The following is a 25,353-nucleotide window of genomic DNA, read 5'->3' as shown; positions in this document are numbered from 1 at the left end:
AAACAACTGTAGGGCAACCAGCAAGATAAGACATTAAACTGACTGCTTAATTGCCTTTTACTGTCTTACTAGTTATATATGCACATTCTTAATAGTTCGTGAATCTTTATTTACTAGGATGAATAAACGACCTGTCAACAATTACATCAAACTCCCTTAACTAAATAATCTCAGCACATGACACACTTTAACTCTAATGTGCCCTCAGTGAGTTTTAATTTCATTATGCTTCACTTTTTTCTGGGCAGAGTGATTTAAACTGAATTAGTTTAACAGCATGGGGCAGGAGTACTCCAGGGCAAGTAAAGTAAAATGCCACATTCACACTAGGCTAAACAAGGTCTTGTGGTGAATTACATTACTGTACATCATTTTTATTAGCCAGAAAGCTCAGCGTTCAGGGACCACTTGGAAGTATCCTGCATTTTTATTTCTTTATTTTGTTCTTTCTCCGGCCACATATGTTTGCTACATAGGATTTAAAGTGACATTTACATGAAGAAATTCACATTGACTGGCTTGCTCTGATTTATTGCTTTGTGTTTCACTCAATTTCTTCTTAAATTAACCAGAGAGCACTTTGTAGTTCTGCTTCATTTCCCAATGCAGTTTTATTACACAGCTCTGGGGACTCATGATAATTTATCACTATCAGCTTTATTGGCTTCCCTCTCCTAAACCCTGTTCCAACCCTTATCAATAAGTAAACCCAAACCAAAATAAATGTTCCCTAAATAAGTGTTAGATAAAAGTGTTGTATTTGCATGATATAACAGAGAATCACTATTCAAACTCAGACACGGGAAATTATTTGTTTTAAGAATTTTATCGGTATTGGCTTTTACTTACAGCATTAATTGTTAATTAGCTTTTTATCTAACTAAAATCTCTGTCTGTCTTCTGATTCCACTGTGTAAACTGAGACACAAGTTCCTTGCCCTCAGTGAGAGTTTTGCCGGAGTCTCACTCGGGACTGAAGTCACACACTTGTGCAGTGGGTACTTTTTACTGACAAAATAGAACAAATTTGGGCCCCACTGCTGCCTGGCCAGCCCACGTGAGCGGCGCTGCACACATGAATAGGCCCTTTGAGAGGGACTGCCCGGCACCGCATCTGCAGCGCCGCAGAGCGAGCGAGCAAACCCCTCTCCCATCCCAGACCCGAGCATCTCCCCCTGAGCTGCAGCTCCTCGGCACACCACTGAGCTGGTTCCAAGAAAAGCCTGATGCCTATTAGGGTAAATTCCTACTGACATCACAGATCCTGCAATCACAGGAGAATCTGGAAAGCCAAATACATAAATCACATTCTCAGAGGAAGTCCTCGCCGTACCAAAGTCAACCAACTACTTCTTGCCTCTGCCTTTCTGGAATGACACCCTTTTAGTCTAATAGATGAAGATTTCAAAGCAACCAAATAAGGTGCTAACTTGGGTACAAATTCAAGTTAATCGACAGCTGTGTGTGAAGCAATCCTGACATTTGCTGAAATAACATTCAGCTTTGTTCTAGATATATGCAATTAGAAGAACTGGAAAGGATGCCCACAGCAATTCTGCTTGAACAGGCACTGACTCTTGAGTTGAAGAAAGCGTCCCTCAGATGGCAAAACATTCAAAGCCACTAATAAAATCATGATTTCAAGCCAAGGATATGATGTGTACATATATTACTTCAGAGAGTCGCTGCTAGATTAACACCCTTTCTTCCCACAGCTGGAAATATTACTGGTGCTTTTGTCAGACGATTAGCCTGCAGTTAGTCTGACAATTAGCACTCTCCTCAAAATCCCCCAGTTCAAGACAGGAGGGAATGGGCTGCCCCCCCCCGGCAGCTCTGGAAGAGCAAACTCCACTTTGAAGTCACCCTAAAGTCAAACATTTAGCACCTTTCTAAAAATGCTCAGCATGCTGGGACATCACACTCTCACTTGATGGTGAGGTCATTATTCACTGCTGAGCTCATCAGTCGTTACTACTACTACTATTATTATTAGTATTCGTATTAGTATTAGTATTACTATTACTATTTGGAAGAAGAAGCCTGGCCCAGAGCCCCACAGTGACGATGGGTCAGGCAGAAGAAACAAAGCTGTGCTGGGTTTGCGTGGAATCACCTGCACCAATTTGCGCCTGTGCAATACCTGTTTGCTCTGCCTGGACTCTCACTATTAAGCACATGAGGAAAGAGAAGGGAAAAAAGACAGAAAATATAGTTGGCACTGTCTCTCTTAAGCCAAATCTGGACTCACTAGGGAGTTTTTCTTAATTAAGTACTATTTTCTTGTCAGCTCTGAGAGCCTCAGAAACTACGCTGTTCAAGTAACATGAGTTGATTTCTTAGACCTGCTAGTGAGCAATACATTGAGTACTGTGTGAAATTTCAGGCTCAGGGAGATAACTGCCTGCAGCCACAGCTATCACATCACACTCAATAAGTGAATCTTCACCATGAACACTGAGCAGGGGAACAAACTGTGCTTCTCAGCCCACAACAGCATTTCACACAGCACCTAAATCCTCCTACCACTGCACCATGGGACAGGACACGGGAGAAAAACCAAGACAACCCGTGCAACCAAAATCTAACTCAGCATCTGACTCATCCCATGCTCCAGCCACTAATCCAACAGTCTCCTATGTAGAAATGAATGACTCAAACTGATATCTGGTGCCTCCATGTTAATCTTCTCCCTTAATAAAGTGTCTTTATTAGTTTAGCAATCTAAAAATAACTGGCTGCATGATACTGACCAGCCCTAATCAAAACATCTGCCAGCCCATCTAGCTCGAGCTACCCTTTAGATCATGTGCCACCACTTCAAAGCCTACTGCATCAAGTCAGTAATTGTAACATTGCATCTAAATATTTAAGCTAGGGGCTGGTAGTCGCGTGTCCCATTTACAGTCAGCATCTGTCCTCTAATTCCATTACAGTACAAAGCAAAAATGTTTCCCAAAACTCACAAACAGGAAAAGCATCACACAGCTAGAGAGGCAGCAGCAGCTTGAACTTTCGAGCTGCTGAGCGGGGCTTTTGTGCTAAGGTCCTTTTTTTTCCTACCCCCTCAAACTCCCCACATACACACTCTAAAATAGGGGTGGTGCCGAAATTGTATTAATGTGAGCCTCAGGCACACAGAAAAAAAAGAAAAGAGGAAGGGGAGGGAAAGGGGGAAGGGTTTGGTCCAAGATGAAAGTAAGAAGAAAATAAAGGAGGCAATTTAGTCTGCTGTAGCCTGAATTGCTCTCAGTACAGCCAAGGGTAGAGGCTTGGGATGAGTAGGGCTCTTTTTGGACGGGTGCGCATGACTGGGGGAGGATCCGCCGGGACAGGGCCCGGGGGCCAATTCCGCTGGCTGGGAACAGAGGCCCCCTTTGAGGCCGGGAGGGGGGTCCCGGCCCCAGCCCCCTCCCCAGAAGGCCGGGGACCAGCTCTGCCTCATCGCTGCAGTGCTGAAAGCCACTGGTTGCTGCCAGAAAACAACAGCTATTTTATGAAGGGGGGAGTTATCGGATTAGTCAGCAAACCATGCCGCACATAACTCCCACCAAAGGTACAAGTAAGTCCCTCTTCTGTAGTGGCTATGCTAAAAATAAGCCCTGATGTGCCACATAAAGGCACAAAACTTTCTGGTGTTCTTTATTTATGGCTTGTGCCTTTATGAAAAAAATTATCATGCATGCAGAAATACAGATATGCTGTTATAGAGCTATCAGACTCCTGATACACACTCTGACAATCAAGTTTTCTTTAAATATATCCCCAGAACCAGAGTTGAGGGTGACGCTGGCAGAAACACTGAAATACAGCATGTACAGGGCTGCACATGTGGCGTCTGTAAACTGTGTGAGAATCACGTGTAAGTGTCCAGGAAGAGAGGATGGAACAGAATCACACCAGCCATACAAAAGTTTACCTACACCCATATATGTGGTGGGAGAGAGCCCAGTGATACACAATGACACACATTTTTGAAAAATATCATATTTCCCTTCTCTCTAATCCCACTCTGCTGTAAATGCTCCCTAAATCTTGAATTAGCTACCATTAAAATGACAAATCTTGTCCTTGTCCTTACAAAAAATGCCACTCCTTGAGCCACCCAAAGGCCCATGGTGAGGAGGGGATTTCAGGCAGCGCCAGCAAAAGTCCAGCACTAATGTGTGCTCCCGAGCAGAAAAGCCATCGTGAACAGCCTCAGGAGTCACTTTCTGACCTATCCCACAGCCTTCCCTGGCACCCAAGCCCCAGGATACCTCAAGCCCCCAAGAACAGGGCTACAAATACTCCTCATATTGCACAAAACCCCGCACCTTTTTCCCCTCTGTAACGCAGAGCGCTCAGCGCTGGGCTGGCACCAAGGGCTTTGCTGCACAGCACATGGATACCCTTTGGACATTCCGCAAGCAGCCCAAGTGTCAGAAGGGCATCTGAGATGCATTTGCAGCGGGCACCCTCTGCCACAACAGGCCTTGTAGCCAAGCTGGTGGGTGCTGGCAAATATGATCCTGCGGCATCAAAATCCTGAGGAGCGCTGCCAGTTATTTTAGTAACAGCACAGGATTGCTTTTATAGATGGAGTGAAATCAAAGCTCCTCGCCTGGCAATGGAGTTGAAGCAGAACTTTTTGTTGTTGGTCAGATACGGAAAGTAGTGGTGGGCTTCTTTTATGGTTATTCTTTTCTTGTAATGGTGTCACTGGTGTGCTGTGGCTATATTATCACACTCCATGCAGGGCACGAGTGCGGCAACAAATGTTTTCTGGAGCAGCAGCGCGCTCACTCTGCAGCATCCCAGCCACTCCAGTAATGAGATTAAGCAACAGCTTGCTAGTCAGGGAGGGGGAGCCTGCGTTGCTGTGGGGAAGAGCACACTCTCCCTCACACTGCCAAGCCTTCCCAGCCACTGTCACAGAACAGATGGGATTACCAAAGCTGCCGTTTCCACGGAACTGTCCGGTCACGTTCACGCAGCAAAAAACCTGCATGCCTAGGGCAGGAGAGGACTACACTACCCCATGTAATCAAGGGGAAAATTGCTACTGATTGAACTCAAAACAAATAAAGTTAGACATTCGCATCCACAGAAAGTGAAAAAGAGGGTACATCGCAGCAGCCTCCTCCTATGACTGTGCTGGGAGGCATGAGCGAGCCACTCCTTCAGCAAGGCATCACCAGCTCCAGCGGCTTTCCTGCAAGAGTTTTGGGGCTCCCCTGGGCTGGTGGAAGGCAGCCATGCACCCAGACACTGATTTATAATAAATCAGGAGCCCCACTTTAAAGTGCAGACAGTTAAAGAACAGGAAGACTGTTTCAAAGAGAAACAGAAGGATGGGTTATATTGATAACAGTATTTTTTTCTCTTGCTGTCTCTATTAACGACTCTTTGTTCCATAAGGCAGTGATATTATCAAGGCTTACTATCTTCTGTTTCTAATCTCTGTCAAGAAATTGAAGAAGGCAGCAAAGCTTATTTAACAACTAGGGCACTGAATTTAGCTATTTTTCCCTCGGTGCACATCCCTCTTGGAAAAATCCTCTGTTGAAGGAGATGCTGGAGGGAACTCTGGACACATCATATGGAGGCAAGTCGACCAGGCAATCAAACTGTGCCTTCTGGCCTTAACACCTCTAATTTTGTTAGCATCTTCTGCATGTCTGTACTACACACCTCCTTGCAAACACAAACACACAGAAGATGAGGCTTCCCTGGAAGTTTTAATAACAGTTGAAGACTAAGTTTTAGGAGGGTTTAGGGGTTTGTTCTAACGAAACAAGGACATGTCCTACTGTCAAAGAACGGATTTCTGTTGTCCTTGCACAGCACCAGCATCCCTTGATGTCTAGAAATGCTGTAAACATTTTCTCTCTAAAAACAGCTATTTTTTTCCACGTTTGTGAGTCCATAAAACTGCGTGGAGCATCAGCTATTAGGGGCTCATTGAATAATTCATCCCTCATTGCAAGCCCATAATGTCTTTTCTCAGCCTTTTGTGGGGCTGTTTTCTCTTCTTTTCTCCTTGAATTATAAAAAGGTTGCCTTCTTTTGTTCACATCAAGCTGCTGCTAGCTGAAGCTTTGTCTGTGCAAAGCCAAAGTGTGAGTTTCAATGGACTCCCCCCTCTTTGTTTTCCAAGTTCATCTCCAAGTGTAGATTGTGTATAGAAGGCCTTCTTTGTAAAAGCTGGAAAAGTTGTACAAATGTTTGACCAGCTCATTTGGTACTTTTGTCTCGCCTTCTCCAGTGCCTGTGCCTGTGCTGGGCAGCGACTTCCACGCACAGGCGGCCGGGCCGGGCCCTGCCTGCCCCTGCACCCTGGCCCGGCCGGGAGCAGGCACGGCTCCAGCGGGAGCAGCAGCTGTCCCCCCGCAGCAGCCCTTCACCTCCGCCTTGTTCAGGTTGCAACCTCCTCGCAGTCGCGGGCCAAACACCAACACATGCTCTCCCCAGCACTTTTAAGAGCAGAAAAAACAAAACATGTGTCTCCCTGCCCTGTTCAGACTGCAGAGACTTGAGGCTCCGCAGGCTTTTGCTACAGCTACTCCTCCTATGCAGCTGCAGCCTTTTGCTTGGTTTGGGAGAGGAGCCCGTGCACGGCTGTGGTGAGGGGCTCTGTGGTGGCCCCAACCCTCCCTGCTCCCTGAAAGCCAGACTAGCGCTGCCTCCCATCTTTGTTGCAGCCTCTGCGCCATTCCCGCACACTGTGGGGTCACTCCGCTGGGGCAGTGGGATACGATGGGATCTGGCAGCCAGGCTGGCAGGGCTCGCTCGCCCTACATCTCCCGCTGGGCTGGCCCCAGGACAACCTCTGGAGACTGGGAGCGATAGCCACCAGCACCTGGGACTGGCACTGGGCCGTCGCAGGGCTCCACGGAGAGCAAGCAGGACTTTACCTCTTTCGCTGAGGATGCCATCAATGCTGTGCTTGGCCTTCTTGTCGCCTTCCTCCACCTCTTTTCTTTCCAGCTCAGCCTCCTCTTCCTCGCCTTTCCCAAACTTGCTCCGCAGGATGCGGCTGATGGAGCTCACTTCAGGGGGGGAGTGCAGAGCTGTGACCGGCTCGTCCCCAGCAGCCCCCCGCGGCTCTCGGGTCAGCCCGGGAAGCCGAGTCCCCCCTCAGTGCCACTGGCCTGTGTCCCTCGGCCACTGCCAGCCGGGACTTAGGGAAGGCAGCCTGTCACTCCCGTCCCCGCGGGGGTTTCACGGGGCACCGTCCCGCACCGGGCTCCAGCACGGGCACAGCGGCTCCCGAGAATCTTTCTTTCCCCCGAGCCCGCGTGGGGGGTGATAAAGACCCTCGGACCCCTCACAAATACTGCTCCGGCTAGACCCTCGGACCCCTCACAAATACTGCTCCGGCTAGACCCTCGGACCCCTCACAAATACTGCTCCGGCTGCATGTGCCCTCCGCCCCATCCCGCAAGCAACCCGCCGGCACAGGGAGGCTCCCCATCTCCTGCTTCCCAGCCCCGCGTCTCCAGCGAGCTCCGAGCCCTCCTGCGGCAGCAGCCCGGAGGGGACGGCGGGGAAGCGTCGGGAGGAGGAGGGGAGGGGGTTGCAGTTGCGATTTAATTGAAAACACCCCGCCGAGAGCAGGAATCCTCCCGGGAGGGAGGCACCGCGCGCTAACGCCGGCGGCTCCGTGGGCACCGCTCCGGCCCGGAGCTCCCATCCCGAGGGGACGGGGCTCACCCGGCTACCGCGCTGACCTCCCCGGGCCGCCCCCGACCCTCCGGGACACCCCGAACTCCCCGCTCCGTACCTGACGGTACCGAGTTGCGGTCACACACCCCGTCCTTCAGCAGCTTGTCCCGGATCTCCCAGCTGAACATGCCCGCGTTTTCCCGCTTGTATTCCTCTATTTTCTTCTCAACATCCGGCGTCGTCACCTGCTTCAGTAAAGACAAGCGAGCGGGCACAGTCTGTAGGGCCGGGGGAGCCGGGGCTGCCGCCGCCAGAGCCCCGGGGCGGTCGGAGCCGCCCGCGCCGTCGTCAGCGAGAGCCGACAGCGGCCCCGCTTAGAAACGCCGATATAAAACACCCGAATGCGGCAGGGTAAAGAAAGAGGGGACACAGAAGGTAATAACGGGCCGCATAAAACGAACACACTCCGCGTTAAACGAAACGTCCCAGAAAATCCACCGGGGTTACCGGGAAGGTGGGACAGAGTCTTCGGCATGGAAAACCCCGAATTAGGCTGCTGTGCGGCCGAGAAAATACCAGGTCGCGACCAGAGGAGGACTCCGGGCAACGAAGCTCCAGGTCAGTAAAGTTTCGGCTGAACAAAGTTTGCAGCTCCGAACAAAAACCAGCGTAATAAAAACGCGGAGAAGTTCGAGTGCCGGCATTTTTCTTCGGTAGCCTCGTGATTTTAAAATAAAACTAAAAACCAAACAAAAAGAACTGGCTGCCAATAGCCTTACGTTTGAGTAGTACGCTTATAGAAAATTACCTCTACTCGTAACACGGAAAGGAAAAGTTCGGGCATCGTTTCGTTACTTTAGAAGAATCAAAGAAAGGGTGGTGGTGGTGGGGGGGAAATCTAGCAACAACTTCTAATAAATACTCAAGCCTTTACTTCGCTTTAATGGGAAATAAAAGCTAGAGAAGGAGAATCCTAGTCTTGGGGAAAATTTTCGTCTCCGTTATTGTTAGCGCAAACTTTTTGGTGGCGTAGCTATAAATACACGCAGCTCTAGAGCAGAGAGAAAAAGTAAACAGAGCAGGAGAAGGAGCGGTAAATAGACCGACAGAAATACAGGTCGTTTTGTTGCACTTTCAACGAAAGCGGGGAGGGCCCGATCCAGCCTTGCTGGGTCAGCTCCACCACCGGACCGATCGCATCCCGGTCCGTCCCGCAGCCCCGAGCCCGCCTGCGCTCCTGCGGGAAAAAGAGCGTGGGGCACGCGGGGCTCTGGGCAGACAAGCGCTCAAAAAAAAAAAAAAAAAAAAAAAAAAACCCTTTTCGCCTTTTTTTCGTTTTTGGTTTTTGTTTTGTTTGTTTGTTTGTTTAAATAGCATTTTTTTCGTATTTCCTTAATTAAAAGTATATTATTTCCAAGAACTCCAACAATATTTTCTAAAACCTCGGGAAGTTTGAGAGCAACAGGCGGGGACACGGCGGGGGTGCTGTGTCCCATGGAGTGTCTGCGCCCACCGCCGGCCTCGCACGGTCCCCCCAGCCCTCCCGGGGGCCGCCGTCCCGCCTGTAAACCCCGGTGCCGACCAGCCTGGACCGTGTCCTGGTCGGAACTCGCTCCCCGCCACCGCGAATGGGTTTTGCCCGGTTCCGGGCGGGCAGGAGAGGCTCACCTTGGGCTTGCTGCCGCCGATGGCCCCCGGCCGGATGGAGCCCGTCTCCTGGTACCTGCAGAGAATTTTGGAGACGCAGCCGTGGGACACTCGCAGCTGGCGGGAGATGACACAGGGCCTTATGCCATGGTGGGCCATCTCCACTATCTTGTGCCGGATATGGTTGGGTAAAGGCCTGCCATTGATAAACACTCCTCCGAGCTGATTGACTCTGCCCTGGCCTAGAGGGGTAGAGACTAGAAAAGGAGGGAAGGGAGGTAGGGGGGTAAATGGCGTTAACGTCTCCTTCGGATCCTGCTGCGTCTTTTTTTTTTTTTTTTCTTTTGTTGTTGTTGTTGTTGTTACTGTATTTTTGCCTTTGCTTTTCCATAAAGCAGCTCACCCCCGCCCGCCCCGCCGCGCGCCCGGGGCCCGCAGCTCCCGGGGAGACCGCGCCGCCGGCCCGGCGGGCAGTGCAGAGAGCCGGCCGGGCTTCACCTGTTGCACTCAGCCGGAGCCGGCTTTCAGAACGGGCAAGCGGTGCGGGAGGGCCGCAGTGTCCCCGGCGGAGCGCGGGCCGGCCCGGTTCGGCTCGGCCGGCCCGGGAGCGGCGGTGGAGGCGCGGCAGCCGCCCGTCCTCGCTCGGGCCCGGGCCTGGCAGTCCCCGGCACTGCGGGGCCCTCGCACCGCCACTGCCTTAACTAACAGCGGCCACTCGCAGCGGCCCGGTGCCGACCCACCGCTCTAAACTTCCTTTCGATTCGCATTGCTTTTACTCGAATTTAATTTTTTCCCTAACTTTTTCCCCAACTTTGGGCTCCCCAAATCTCCCCCCTTCACTCCACTACGAGAAGCGGGGCCGGCTGCGCTGCCGACCTCCCGCTCGCGGGACGGGCCGCTCGGGGGGTGCGAGGCCGGAGCCGCCGGCTGCAGCGGCCCGAGCCGTGCCCGTCCTGGGACAAACCCTGCTCTGACAGCCCAGGGGGAAGCCGGGCAGCTGTCCTGGAGGACTCCGTGCGCCCGTTCCGGCGGGCCGGGGGGACCGCTTTGTTCCGGCGTCCCGGCACAGAATGCTTATCCCTTTCCCGACCGGGAGCAGCACAGGCGCGGCCTTACCTTCCAGCGGGAACCCGCTGCGGGGATAGTTCTGCCCGGCCCCGGGGCGCATCATCCTGGGGACAGCTCCGGCCAGAGTTGTCATCGCAGCGGCAGCGGCCGGCAGGGTTATATCCAGGTGAGGGCTGATCTAGGGGAGATCCGCGCTGTCAGCGGGCCCCGCCGAATCAGGAGCGGTCCCGGAGGGGGTGGGGGATGCCGCCGAGGGGCGGGGAGGAGGCAGCTCCGCCGCTGCCCCTTTGTCAGTGACCCGCGCTGCCCCGCACCGGGAGGGCAGGGGCCGGCCGGCCCGGCCCGGCCCCGCGCTGACCCCGCGGGCAGAGCCGCGCTGGACCCTTTCCCCGCAAGCAGAGGGCGGCCGGCGATGGGGATCTACGCGGTACCCCGACGGCCGCCCCAGCCCCGGGAGGGAAGCACAACCGGGCCGGCCTGGACATCGCACTCCTCAGGACCCCGTGTCACCGCGGGACTCCACGGGACAGCCCCCGCCTGGCTGCCACCAAGCGTTTTGTCTCCTGGTTCTGCTCCCCGAGCGTCAGCGGCGGGGTGGGGGCAGCAACCTTTTTAATTTTAAAGAAAAAAATGCTTCTTCCTTTATTCTTTCCTTTTACTTATTTACTTTGAACCGAAATCTCTCTCCGTCCAGAAGAAACATCTCTGGAACAAATGGTGCTCACGGTTTTGAGAGGAAGAGCTGGCAGCGATATCTCCGTGGGGATGTCTACTTTTAAAAACCGGTGGGACAAGGCTGTCCCTGCGCTTCACGCGTGTGCGTTTGGGTTTATATATGTGTATGGGTGCGAGGCGGTGCATGTTAAAGTCTTACTAACAAGCGTTTGTTCCCAGGAATTTATTGTAGTATTCAAACTAAACTGCTGGAAAAATAAAAGAGGTAAAGTCTGCCTCGGAGCTGGAGTGCCCACAGCAGGATATGACGCCAGGAGTGTTGTAAAGACTGTCTGTCCTTAGAGAAGGTACCATTGTGCACGGCCTTTTATTTATAACTTGGTAAGTGCCAGCAAACTCGCCTCCTTTACACTCCGAAGTGCCAGCCCGGCTTTCCACAGGGCTCTTTATTTGCAATCGTCTATTCAGGAACTGTCACTCCCGAGCTTCAAGTTATTCAAGACCTTAATCAATCAAAAGGATGAGAATCGCTCAGGTTTCCTCCTTTGAAATGAAGGGGAAAAATGTTTTCTGGGCTCCTAGTCCGCGTTCCCTTTACGAGCCGGACGATCGTTGCGGGGCCGGGGCCGACCCCAGGGTGGGCAGGGGTTCGCATTATTTAGGTGGAAATCCGGAGCCTTAATAATAAGCGAACCGGCCGTCAAGGGACCGGCAGCAGCCCGGCGCGGCCCCCGGGGAAACTCGGAGTTTGCACCGGGCTCCGCTCCGCAGTGGGAGCGAGGGGTCCGCAGAAGAACCGGCACCCACTGCACGCGGGGTGCTTCTCTCTCTAGCCCCACGCTCCGGCCACCAAACCGAGCGGTTCCCTCGCTTTCAAAGGCACACAAACAGATCCAGCACCGGGTGCTGCCCGGGAACGCTCCCGCACCCCGAGGAAGAGGCTGGCAGGGAAAGTTCACACTCAGTGAAAGTAAGCGTGTATTTCACAGAGCGTTTGTGTTCTACAAACACTCCTGTGGCCGCAGCTCTGGAAAACCCGTTAGCGAGCCCTACGGGAGCCCAGTGCCGTGAGAGCCGGGCCGAGCCGGGCTTGGAGCGCCGGCGGCAGCCGGGGAGGGCCCGGGCCGGGCGGCGGGAGCCGTGCGGCCCGAGCCGTCGCTCCACAGACCACGCCGCGCCACTCGCCACGCGCCTTTTACTGCGGGGAGGAAGTCGGTAAAAACGTTATTTTAAAAAAAGATATTAAACTCCTTAGGGTTTAGTTCACTTGGGAACCCCGCGGCGAGGAGCAGGGCCGCACGGCGCTAACAGCATCCCCGTGGCCACCTCACTCCCCACCGGTACCGAGCGGCTCCGAGCACGAGAGCAGAAACCCTTCCTAGCCATCGCCAGGGGTGCCATTGTGATGCTGTGGGCAGTAATTCTCCCCCACGCGAGGCGGAGTGCGAACTGGGACTGTCTCGACCCCTCGCCCGCGGAGGAGGAGGAGCAGAGCCGCTCATCTCATCCCGGCAGGAGAGCCAGCCTGGGCAGTGTTTTTCAGCTGCTTCCCCCGTCCTTTAAGGACGCGCCTTCGTGTGCGTGCCGCGTGTTTTTGCGTGGAGCCGGTGTCGCGCCGGGGCCGCCCCAGGCTCATCCCGTGCCGGCCCTGCCACAAACCGGCTCCGGAGCTCCGGAGCCGCCGCTGCTCCCCGCGATCGCTCCCGGCCGGGGATCGGAGCCGGGGCAGGGGCCCGGACACTTCCCCCGACAGGGCTGGCAGCTCCCGCAGCCCCAGTTCCCCGTTCGCACCCGGTCCCGTGGGGCTGCCGTGGCCCCAGCTCGTCCCCGCAGCCCCAAACCGAGCCGCGCTTCCCCAGGACACGCTTCCCGACAGGGCTCGCATGGACGGCAGGGGAAAGCCGGGTGAAACCCACCTAGTCTCGCCCTCGCGGTCCTGTGCTACCAGACACCGAGCGCCCCGCGATGAAACAGCCTCATCTTCCCGCACGGGAACTGTGAAAAATTCAAGGCAAAAAGATTAGGCACGAATGCCTGGCCCCGCTCCTCCCTCCCCTCCTCGCCCCCACCCCCATATTACAGTCCTTTAGGCCAGCAGAGATGATTTCACGGTTTTCCAGTGGAAATAGCTAAAAACGCTCCTGCTAATTACAGAGCTCTTCCAGGCCAGGTGCACTTTTAATTGGATTAGTAAGTGCTCTATATTAAACCTGCAGCACATCAAATGGACAGTGAAAATTAGAGCTATTAAGAACACAGGCAATAATTTCTGAACGATAAACAGTGTTGGTCTCCCCTCTATTAGAAATAAATCAATTACACTGTTTCCGGTTTTGAGTGCACAAAATCATTTCTCATACGGGTTTCGAAGCGAAGTCCCCGGCTATTTCCAAAGGAGGTGGAGAGGAGACTGTACAGTTTGATAGATAAAAAGTGTGGGAAAGGAAAGGAAAGGAAAGGAAAGGAAAGGAAAGGAAAGGAAAGGAAAGGAAAGGAAAGGAAAGGAAAGGAAAGGAAAGGAAAGGAAAGGAAAGGAAAGGGAGGAGAGAGAAAGTGGAGGAGGGAGTAGGAGAGAAAGAGAAAGAGAAAGAAAGAAAATCGAAAAGCACCAACACTAAAAACCCCAAGAAAGAACGAAAGAAGTCAAAACTGACATAACTATTGAGTATGGATGCCTGCAACTGATGTTTCGTACTCCACGCTGTCCTCGCCATAAACACCTAAAAAAAAAACCTCAAAACCCTCGGGGCTGCCCAGTTGAGCTTCATCCACTGCCTCACGGCTTTCCCTTCACACAGGTTTCCCTCTTTCCCCCGTCTCTCTCATAGCGAGCGGGTGTGTGCCTTGGGGACCCTCTGCCGCCCGCTCACGGCCTGCCGGACGGGCCAGAGGCCGAGAGCGCTGCCCGCCGCTGAGGGAGGGTGTGCCCGGCGGGATGGGCAGCTGGGCTTGCGGGGCTGGGGCTTCCAGGGACCGCTGTCCAGCCCCGAGCGTGTGCTCCGCGCTAGGAGGGTCCGTCCCCACCGCAAGCCAGGCGTGGGGACACAGGAGCGCTGCCCCCGAGCAGAGGCGCGTTCAGCCAAAGCGGTATCGACGTGCTCGGAAGAGAGTGACCCCCCTAGGGCGGCGAGTTGTAAAATGCCACTGAAGAAAAACTTCAATATTGTTCAAGAAATTTGGCGTCAGTGTAATATGCGCGGTTATTGAATCGCCTGCTTCGAGAGGGGACGCGATGGGGAGTGTCAGGGGGTGGTGGGACGGAGAAGAGGAGCAGGTAGGGAGGCAGCAGGTGGTGGCATCCCGCGACACCCCGCCGGCGGCCGCAGCCACGGGCAGCTCCGTACAGCCCGGGCTCGCCCTCAGAAATCAGCTCCGCCATAGAGCCCTCCGAGGAAAGCCGCTCCGCACCCTACATTCGCACATCACCCCTCCCCGTTTACGGACCCAGAGGTGTCCGGGGACATTACTCGTCGAGCCGGGGGCTGTGAGGGAGGGAGCCCCGCGCCGTGCAGCCACCCGGGAAGCGGGACGCGGCCGTGGGATCGGCGGGACGGGGCGGTGGGATAGGCGGGACGGGACAGTGGGATCGGGGGGACGGGACAGTGGGATCGGCGGGACGGGGCAGTGGGATCGGGGGGATGGGGCGGTGGGATCGGAGGGACGCTTCTCCGGTCGCCAGGCTGTAAGGCTGGGAGGGAACCAGCCACAGTTTATGAGGGGAAGGTACCGGCTCGGACACCTTCCCCGGCCCACAGACACCGTGCTGCGGGGACAGCGGGCTGCCCGAGCCCGCGGGCGCCTCCGCCCCGGAGGAACCCGGAGAGGGGCCCGATGCCCTGGGAAGGCCCGAGGCGGCGGTGCAGCGGGCAGGAGGGGCCAGCTCCTGGGCCCGAGCCTTAGCAATAAATAGAGACAAGTAGCCTCAGGAATATTTATTTTTAGTGAGTGTTTTGTTTTAGTTTTGGTTTGGGTCTTTGTTTTTTAAATTTTTTGTATTTTGTTTTGTTTTATTTTGGGGAGTTTTTTTGGTGGCAGAAACATAACACTATTTGGCTAAAAAAGAAATTACCAGCAAAGGGCCGGGGAGATTAACATTTGGAAACTTATGAAATGTAATCTGCATATCCAATTGATTCCCAGCATATCAGTTGAAAGGATAAAGATGCGTATCTCCATGATGGATATTGCATTAATAGGCACATAAATAAAGGTTGAAAAGTCATCACTGAAAGCTTTGAACCTTTTTCCATTGCTTTTATGTCTCATCCGTACGTTTCAGCACCATCTTTTTTTTTTCTTTTTTTTCTTTTTTTTTTTTCCCTTTTTGAGTTGTTACGTTTTCATTAATTTACAGCCACAGTACGCCTGGCAGTCGGAGAAGGGGCAGCTCAGAACGGGAGGAGGGTCTGCAGAAGGCCAGGAATAGGGGACAGAACACCCTGCTCTGCCACTCCTAAGGAAGAGTTTCCTCCGAGGGTTACATCCTCGGGGATCGCCTGTGCCACCACCACGGACGGAAGAAAAATCTGGAGGAGAACTGCAAAGTATTTCCGTGGTGGGAAGATCCGAGGTAGAGCTCATCACAGGGGCCCCGAAGGGAGCCGTGAGAGGGAGCAAACATCCAGGGGGTGAAAGGTGGCCCCGGGAAGGGCCGAAATCCATCCCCCCGCAACCGACCGAGCTGCCCGTGGGCGAAGGCCGCCCTCTGTCTCCCTGTAAACTGGCAATAAATACAACATGTATTTCACTAACTCCTCACCTTTCTGATTACTACCAGATCCTGCAGTAAGCGATACTACAGCTGCCACTCGGCACTGACACGTGTCCTCCGAGCCAGGACAGGGACACATCTGCGCTCCTGGCGCTGGCAGCGGCCGCGGGCTGCGCGCCCCGGACCGCGGAGCCCGGGGGCTCCTTCCAGCGGGCTGGGGAGGGACCGTCCTTCCCTGCGAACAGGCGGGAGGAAACGGCGGTGTAACTCATTTATTTATGGCTTTAAAGATTACCGTGGAGCTTCGGGTGCATGTCAGAGAGCGGCGGCAATGCCGGGCCGTGTCCCGCCGGAGGGATGGCCGGGTCCCCGCGCACACCGGCGGGAAACGCGCGTCCTCCTTCCGCACCTCCTCCGCACTTAACGGCCCCGTTTCAAAACGAAGCGCCTAATCCCCGTTAATTACCTGTAAAAACACCGGATATTATTAATTCCAGCAGTGTCACAATGGGTTTCCACCAGGGGTTTCACTGCAGCAGAGACCATGAGGCTGCAGGAGCCTGAAGCTCGGACCATCGGATACATTTGCCTGAGGAACAAGGGGTTCGCACAGCGGCTGGAGAAACGAGGAACACCCGTGACCCTGAGTGACCCACTTCGGGTCTGCCAACAGATAGGAACGGGCAGGCATCCAGCACTCCATCCCAAAGGTCCCAAATGTCTCCGGGGACATTCTTACTTCTCTCCCTGCTTCCTCGCCCTCCATCCAATACCATTGAGCCAGGAATTAACGATATTGAGGGAGAAGCGGCCCTTCTAGCACAGACATTGAATTCATTAATCGGTATTTCGCCCACAGCTATATGATTTCATCGCTTATTCTTTTGAAGATGAGCCGAATTAAAATTTGGGAAAGGGTAAGCAGAAAGAGAGAGAAAAAGAGAAAATCAGAAAGCGCAAAAGAATGAAAGAAGAAAATAAGGAAAGAAGGAAGGAAGAAGGAAGGAAGGAAAGTACAAAAGAGAAAGAAAGCATGAAGGAGGGGGAAAGACCGGGGAAGGATCTTGCCGGTGCAGGGGCTGCGGCCGTGCCCTCCGCCGCAGGAGCGGGCGAATCCCGGGGCTGGGGCAGAGGGCAGGAAGCGGCCAGCGCCAGCCCCGGCTCCAGCCCCGGCTCCATGCCCCGGCTCCCAGCTCCTGCTCCAGCCCCGGCTCCATGCCCCGGCTCCAGCTCCTGCTCCAGCCCCGGCTCCATGCCCCGGCTCCAGCTCCTGCTCCAGCCACGGCTCCATGCCCCGGCTCCAGCTCCTGCTCCAGCCCCGGCTCCAGCCCCGGCTCCATGCCCCGGCTCCAGCCCCGGCTCCATGCCCCGGCTCCAGCCCCGCTCCCCCAGCGGGCACTGCCCATCCCCGAGCGAGGCCGGGAGCCGGCTGATGCCGCTGTTTTGCCTTCTCCTTCTCCGCCACCCATCCCACGCTGGAATACCGGGATCCCGCTTCACAGCTCCCGTCAGTGCCAAGCGCTCACTTCCAACGCCATAGCATCAGCGGGTTGAGCAAAACACAGCGGGGCAGACACAGCGAGAGGTGCGGGGTTTGGGGCGCTCCCAGCACCTCCGGGGGCACCTCCCCGGTCACAGCTCCCGGAGCTGGTGCTCGGCCTCGGGCCAAAATTAAACAACTGCCCACAAAAAATAAAGAACTTAGGGTGTGCGTTTGTTGGTGGTTATTTTGCTGTTTGGTTTTGGTGTTGGTTTTTTTGGGGTTTTTTGTTTTTGGTTTTTTTTTTTTTTTTTTCCCGGGGTAACAGACCCAATTAATATCTGGACTAATATATTAGTAGTCATCACCGAAGACAGACTTTTCCCTCCCCTTCAGAAAGAAAGTAGAAGGAAATTCCAAACTAGAACGTCACCTATTTTCCGAGCAATGGCAATACTTAAATAATTCAGGGATATCTAAATTTATTCTCATATAGAAAGGTTTGCCACCTAACTAGAAGAAAGTGTGTTTTCTATTTTATGGTGTCATTTAATTTACTTTGGAGTTTTCAAAATTTTCAGAATTTTTTTTTTTCCCCCACGGAGGAATACTTTCTTTCTCCTAATATTAACTGTCCAATTAACAAGTCCTTATTTTCCACATGGAAACCAAACTGGCATTATTGTTCATCATCACTTTTTCTAAGTCATAAAAAGTTTCATTCGTCCCATCTTAAAAGAAAGCAAATTTTGATCTTTATCTCTCCTTACTACTCAAATTTCACTCATGAAAACACACAATTAAACAAACAAACGAAAACTCAACCCAAACCCAAATGCTGTTGTTGCTATTTATTACAAATAAAAATATCACAAAATAGTAACTAAAATGGATTTGTTAGATTTTGCTAAACAATCAAACAGTTTAGAGGTAGGATGGCGAAACCTAGCTTACATCTAGACTTGTAATGAGCTGAAGTCTAAAATTCAGGTTTTCTGACGAATCAGAAGTAGGTTTGGGGGAGAAAAAAGAATAATTCAAGCCATTCCCCTCAAATTTCATAATCCAATGAGACTAATCAACCTCATGGTATTTGATTACTGTAAAAATCTTCTTAAAACAGCTGAAATATTTCTCATTTGAAGCTATTTGTAAGAGATTCTGATCACCTTGATGCCAAATCTCTCAATCTGCATGACATGTGAACAGCACGCCTGAGACAGCTCACACTGGAGCTGGGAAGCCGCTTTCAGACCCAGGTGTTTTCAGTAAGACCAGACACAGGCAGAAGGCCAACACTGCTCCTTCCCTGAACACAAGCAAGAGTATTTTGTGCTGCATTGATCAAAGATCAGCGTAGTTGAATGTGTCTAGTATGAATGTATGACTCCCCCGTGACACAAACCATATTTTGTTAAGGCACTAGAGGCATTTCTTCCTGCTATCTCCATTTCTACATGCACCTGGATAAAATGTGAAAGCAGGGTAAGTTGTAGGATTTTCTAGCTTTAATAAAAGTGAGTCATTAAATTTAAATGTCCTTCAGAAACATTAGGAATCATTGCCATGAAAAACCCATTGTTTCCTTGACCCATTTGTAATGTGAAGGGAACAATTTTACTGTTTGTGTGGAGATTTTGCACCAAGGGACAACTGACAGGGAGCTGCCTCTGATGTGGTTTAAAGGAGAAGACATAATCACAAGCAAATATAAACATTTATCTTTTTCTTATCTTTTTTCTTTATATTTTCTTTATTTTTAGATTCTTTGGCAATATAACATGATAAAAAAATTAACTAACCTCCAGTCAGAAAAGCTTCTCCTCTAGACTGGTAGAACCGACAAGGACAGAAGTTACAAAACATCCACAACACAGGGGAAAGGACCACTGAGCTCAGGAGGGTTTAAGTGCACACAAGGAGCTCTGACAAAGTCAGACACACTTAATTTCACTGAATTTTAGGCTCTCAATTTTGTGTCCATAAACGTATTTCACCATATTAATAACAGCTGCACTGTTTATGCTTAAGCTGGTGGGTCAGAGATGGTTAAAAACCATTCCTCTGGACACATTCTTGTTTAAATATTGGCTCCTCCAGCAGCTGTTGATATTATTGGTGATGCAGAGAATACACTGATATGGGAAAGAGAGGGGATTGTACCAGTCACGAGCAGGAGCAAGGGTGCTGCACAGCCCCTTCCCTTGGGATTCACCAAGAGCACTGCCCTGAGCAAAGCTGGGAGCCCCAGGGCTGCATGCACTCAGCTCACCTCTCTCTCTGCAGAGAAACTGCATCTCACACACACCTCAGCTCCCACTCACTGCCTGTGGTCTGTTTGCACAACCACTACAGCCGGCTGGAAGAGTTCTCCCACTTCAGTGGTAGGATTCACACAGGGAATCCACATTGACCCTGGAATTACACCTGCACCTCTCAGCCCGTGGTCACTGTCTGTGCGCAGAAACTCACTCTCTTATCACACATAAAAGGTGTTTTATACAAAGTGTTACACAGTGAGCTCCTTTGGGATGCAAGCCTTGAAAACAAACCCTGTGAATGATGATTTGAGCTACAGAGAAACAGCCTTAAAGTAAGAAGCAACAATATTTCCATTGCACTTGTCCTTCATTTTTTTTTTTTTTTTTTTTAACAATATAAAGAAAAAATAACAGAAATTTATTCTTTTCTGTTATTTGGAGTATAAATGCCAACAAAAACTCACTTTTCAGAGTAATAGGGTTGAGATTCTCAGCCCACAGTACTATGATTAATTATGATTTTCAAAATATACTTCTGTCTCAACCCAGACAAAACTAGATGGGAGGTAAACTACCAGTCACTTCAGAAAATACAGTTCATTGCTCTCATTGGAGGGATCTAAAACCCAATACCCACTGCTGTTAACTACTTTTTTATTATTTGGATTTGTGCTAAATTTCAAATTATCATAAACATGAGAGTAACTGCTATGTTGCTTTATACAGGATAAACCAGAAAATTCTATCCATAAACAGGCCTTTTAACCAACCAACTATATAGTATCCCTTCCATGCATTTATGAATCACTTCAGTGTTTTTCTGTCAAACGTGCCTTTCCAAGATGAATACCCACCATTATATAAATGAACATTGTGATCGTTTACTGCTTGTGGGCTAGTGGTAAAAAAGGAATATCATTTCTTTTGTGCAACTGCAGGACTTATTAGAGACACTTCCAAAGGAGAGAGCAGAAATAACTGTGTCCCTGAGAGTACGGGATTAATATTAAATGCAAAATTGTTTTTAAAAAATTGAACTCTTGAGCACAAATTACACAGAAGAGGAACATTAAAGAAGTTGTGGTAGTGATCACCCTAATGCATCCCCACATATTGTCAAAGGCAGAACCTGCCCACAAATAGCACATATTGATCTTTCTCCTGCAGCTGCTGTTTGGTCCCGTGAGAACTTTCCTCCAGCAGAAGTTGCCACCTGTCCCAGGTGAGGTAGAAAAGCCCAGTTTGCAGCACATGATTACTCACCCAGGCCCTGTGTTGGTTATCTGGGTTCTGCCCTGCTTTTGGTCTTTCCTTCTCTTGGTCTAACATGACTGACATCTGGCAGCCTACCCCAAATCTCAAACTTCACATTTGATCTTCCCATTTGGAGTCCAGTACGTCTCAGTTAGGCAGAGGAACTGGGGATTATTGCCACAAAAATGTTAAGATCTTTAGGCACAACAGGAAACCACAGATCTTTCAGAGTTCACCCAGACTGTGATCATAGAGAGGTCAAAAAATTTTTTGAGAAAGCATCAGGCCTTTGTTTCTTTTCTTGGTGTTTCCATTTCTTGTGCCTCAGACTGAGAAACACAGGAAAATACTGCACAGTAGGAAAAAAAAAAAAAAAAACCAACCAAAAAACTGAGCACAAGAAAAAACCCAGCCTGTAGCTTGTATTTCCCATGATTTCCCCCATGGTGCTGTGGATTACCCTGTCTTCCCTGCTTTCCCACAGAGTGCCCCAAGGTGACACTTCTCCTGCAAGACGTGTGGATTGTGTGACTGATGCACACTCCTGCTGCATTTCTCTGTGTGGTTTTAAACAACCAGAACACACAAATGTTGTGACTGAAATAGCTACAATAACAAAACACCAGCAGCCACGCAGATTTTATCTTTCTGTATTTTTACTTAACTTTTTTTTACTGAAACTTGAGCAAAGTTTGGCTTTGGACAAGCAATCTGTACACTCAAAGGAACCCAAAATACAAATATAATACTGGGATTCTACAATAGCCAGAGATTTATACAATGCATGATTTTTTCTGACTGGTACTGTGATGTGGATCCAGACTAACGCTCCTGAAACCGGTGGAGTTTCCCAAAATTTGTGTAAGCAGAGAGAAGGATTTGGCATAAGATCAGACTGTCCATTTCAATTTGGCTCTGATATATTTTTAAATATATGAGTAAGAACCTGATACGTAATATGATCATTCAATATGAATAAGCCTGAAAATCCTGTTTAGGCCTGTGATCTTCAACTTTTTGTAACGTGCCAACCTCTAAATGCTTTAAAGTTGACCCTCACACAAAAGATTTAAGTTTCTGATGATCAGTTTGCTTTTCTTACTTACCTTTCGCAGCTCTGTTAGTAGTCCGTGGATCCCAGTTGAAACCACTGGTTTAGTCAAAATGGCAAAACACTGTTTTTACAGACAAAAGGCAAGAATAAAACTGTCATGTGGAAAGTAAAGAAAAAGATGGAGTATACACTCCTTACTGTAATCAGTATTTCAGCTCCATAACAGCCTCCATGGGACAGCAGCTCCTGCACATTCCCACACAGGAGGAGCTCACTGGTGTGCCCACAGTGCTGGCAGCGCCCCTGGCACACCCCAGCAGCTCCCCGCAGCCCAAGCCTGCAGGACTAAGGCAGAGTAAAGATCAGATCCGTGCAGGGAGCTCCAGCTGAGCTCCAGGAGCACTCAGAGCCACCTCGGATGTCCACGAGGCAGGGTCGGAGCAGTGACAGCTGGCTGGGCTCACCTGGACTGCCAGGTACTGGAGCTTACCTGGCTGAACAGAACTGCAGACACACACACTGCATTTGCAGGACAAGCACAACAAGGAGAATCATATATGGGTGCATATGATGTACACATGTACATATTTCTTATATTTATTTTTCTTAGAAAACATTGCTGCTGTTTATGTCCATTAATTTACATGTATTTATTCCTACTACAGTATCATTTACAATAATACTTTCTCCTCTATAGCACCTCCTCTTCAAGGAACTCCAATTGCTTAAAAACATTAATAAATAAAGCCTCACATCTTACCTGTGAGGTAGGTCAATGCTATTATCAAACTTTACAGATGCATTAACTGAAGAACAGAGAGGTTAAGGCCCAAATTTTCAAATATTTGTACCTGAAGTCAAGCACCTAAATTCTCATTTAGATGCTTAAATAAAAGTCTTGTGATTTTCTTTGGTGCAGAATATCTACAACTACTGCTGAAGTCAACAGGGGCTAATGGTCAGGCCTGATTTTAGGAGGCATAACCCTTTAGACAGCTAACGAGCAACTCCAAGTTGGAAAACACTGGTCTAGGTACACAAATCTTGGTCAGAGCCACAGTTGATCCCAGTAATTTATCTCCTCAGGGCCTTTATATTAGGATATACAACTTTAAAAGGCTGGTGCGGATCTTTTTCAATAGACATAAGTGACACAAAAATTATCTACTGTTTCCACAAACTGCGTCCTTCATCAGAGTCTATACAAACACTGCTCGGTTTGTGGGGTTTCTTGGGTGTCAGGGGGTTGTTTTTCACACATTTGTGATAAACAAGACATTGCACAGCACACACCACTTGTGCAGTCATAAAACACATCACAAATCTTCACCTGCCGTCTTTACATTTCTACAGAGTCAATTTCTGTGCACTTGTGATAAACAGAAGTGGTCAAGTAAAGGTCTATTAGGAGGATACTTTTTAGAACATCATGCAGACAGCTTGCAAAACACACATACTAAAAGATCACTTTTAAAATTCTTGAATTGTTAAGCACGAAAATAATTACCTCATTCCATTACAGTACTGTGTAGAAACACGGAATAAGCAGCATTATCTTATTCCCAATAGAATAGATTATAACAACTAATTAAGTTTAAAAAATTCAGGCACCAAATGAATTATCCTGCAACATAGAACAGTATCTATATAGAGTGCTCTCCTTAATATACTACAAAACCAGCTGTATGGCAATGTTTTTCCATTTCATATTATGAACATCTTGTCACATTTCAAAGACACCTTTGATGTTCCAGCCTCACAGAACAAAACCATTTCTACAGAAACCGTCACAGAAACTCCCAACACAGAAGATAAACTTGCCAAGAGGGAAACCCATTGTCTTACTACAGCTACCTCGACCAAATTTTCAATCACAAATTACACTACTGCATTCCACTTTTACAGCGATGCTGAAAGTCCATACTTTAATGTGGGCTCCTCTCACCGCATACAAATTGAAATCAGTGGCTAGTGAAATATTAATCCCTATGACAGGAGGCTCTTAGCTCTATTTTAGAGCTCCATTAATTAAATAATCTTCCATAAATTTTTTTAAGTGTTCAATGTAGTGTTTCAGTCTCCCACATTAAATTAGAATTTCAAAGAATTAAATAATACAGCTTATTTTAAGCAACCATCAGAGGGCTCAACAGCCTTCTATTAAAATGATAATGAAACCATACTCAGTACACTGTAGGAAACTTTGGCTCAGTCTCTCTTAAGGTAATACACTTCTGTTACAGTTTCTTCTATATGTTAACTTGTTAACGTCATAAAAGGGAAAATACAAAGCGCATTTAACGTCGTGTTCCTGTTCTGCTCCTAACCACAGTGAACCTCTCCAATTATCTTCCAGGTGGGGGCAACAGTAAGCCAGTTTTCTTTAATCGCGATTGTGTCCTTCTGCACCAGGAGCTCAGCACCCGGGGATGCGCTCCCGCAGAGGCGGGGACCGCGCACATCCCAAGCTCCAGCTCCCCAGGGAGGCCCTTCCAGCCATCCCTCCTGAGCGGTCGGACCCTCCGTGACCCCTCGCCGGGTCCCCCGGCAGCCCATCCCCAGCGCCTCGGGCTGTGCCAGCGCCGCAGGGCGCACCGTGACCCCGGGCCGCGGCAGGGCTGGCACCTGTCACCGCGGGCTCTCTTCGGCCCGCGCAGCCCGGCCCGGCCCGGCCCGGCCCGGCTCCGCCGCGGCTACGTGTCGCTCCTGCGGGCGGCCCGGCCCCGCGCCGAGCCATTGGCCGTGGCCCCGCCGGTGGCCGCCTCGGGCCGGTACTTGAGCCAGCAGATGAGCCATGTGACGACGACGGAGAAGAGGGCGAGGATGCTGGCAACCGACAGGCAGATGGGCCCCACCGGCGACGGCGATGCCGCGGCGCCGGGCGCGGCGTCCCCGCCGTACTGGTTGACGAAGATGAGGCCGGTGAAGAGCAGCACCACCATGGAGAGGAAGGAGACGACGACGCACACGCAGCCGGCGCTCAGCGCCGCCCGCTTGCAGCTCTGGCAGCTCTCGTAGCCGCCGCCCGAGGAGCGCGGCCCGCGGCAGCGGCGGCAGGCGGTCCTGCGGCACCGGGTCGCGGGCCCGCAGCTGCGGCGGGCAGGCGGCGGCCAGCTTGGTGTTGACCGGGAGGCCGTGGACGCGGTGGTCGGGCAGCGCCGTGCGGTGGCGGCAGAGCGGGCAGGCCAGGGAGCCGCCGGGAGAGCGCCCCGGGCCCGGCTCGGCGCCGGCGGCGGGGGGATGCTGCGCGGCGCGCAGGTGCAGCTGGCTCAGGCACTCCTGGCAGAAGGTGTGCAGGCACTCCAGCAGCTTGGGCGCCCGCCGCTCCAGGTCGAAGTAGTTGTAGCAGATCTTGCACTCGTAGTCCTCCGAGCTGGGGGCGGCGGCCGCCGGCGGCGCCGCCACCGCCGCCTCATCCTCCCGCCGCCCGCCCTGCCCTACGCCGCCCGTCTGCGCCGGCTCGGCCATAACATCTCGCCGGAGGGGGACGGAGAACCGCGGAAAGGCGGGGAGCGCCGGGTGGCCCCGCGCCTGGCGGGCGGGCGGGAGCCGGGGC

At 51.3% G+C, this 25,353-nt stretch overlaps 1 protein-coding gene across 6 annotated transcripts in view; it reads right to left on the bottom strand.

The window, feature by feature from the left end:
- The window catches only part of PAX3 (paired box 3), a 75,433-nt gene extending 64,800 nt beyond the window's left edge, over positions 1–10,633 (bottom strand). For 3 of the 6 annotated variants that reach the window (XM_041414343.1, XM_041414345.1, XM_041414347.1), the window contains exons 1-4: positions 10,411–10,633; positions 9,316–9,551; positions 7,766–7,895; positions 6,897–7,031 (exon numbers count right to left, since the gene is read on the bottom strand). In XM_041414343.1, coding sequence (XP_041270277.1) covers positions 6,897–7,031; positions 7,766–7,895; positions 9,316–9,551; positions 10,411–10,495 — 586 coding nt within the window. In that variant the 5' untranslated portion in view covers positions 10,496–10,633. The remainder of the gene's footprint in view (positions 1–6,896; positions 7,032–7,765; positions 7,896–9,315; positions 9,552–10,410) is intronic. The other 3 variants (XM_041414344.1, XM_041414346.1, XM_041414348.1) reach the window with 1 other exon arrangement.
- Between the last annotated feature and the right edge of the window lie 14,720 nt (positions 10,634–25,353).

This window comes from Onychostruthus taczanowskii, unplaced genomic scaffold (genome assembly GCF_017590055.1).
Source record: "Onychostruthus taczanowskii isolate IOZ18803 unplaced genomic scaffold, ASM1759005v1 scaffold45, whole genome shotgun sequence".
Classification (NCBI taxonomy): Eukaryota; Metazoa; Chordata; class Aves; order Passeriformes; family Passeridae; genus Onychostruthus; species Onychostruthus taczanowskii.
The sequence above is the reverse complement of the archived record's forward strand: the minus strand, read 5'-3'. Positions and strand labels throughout refer to the sequence as shown.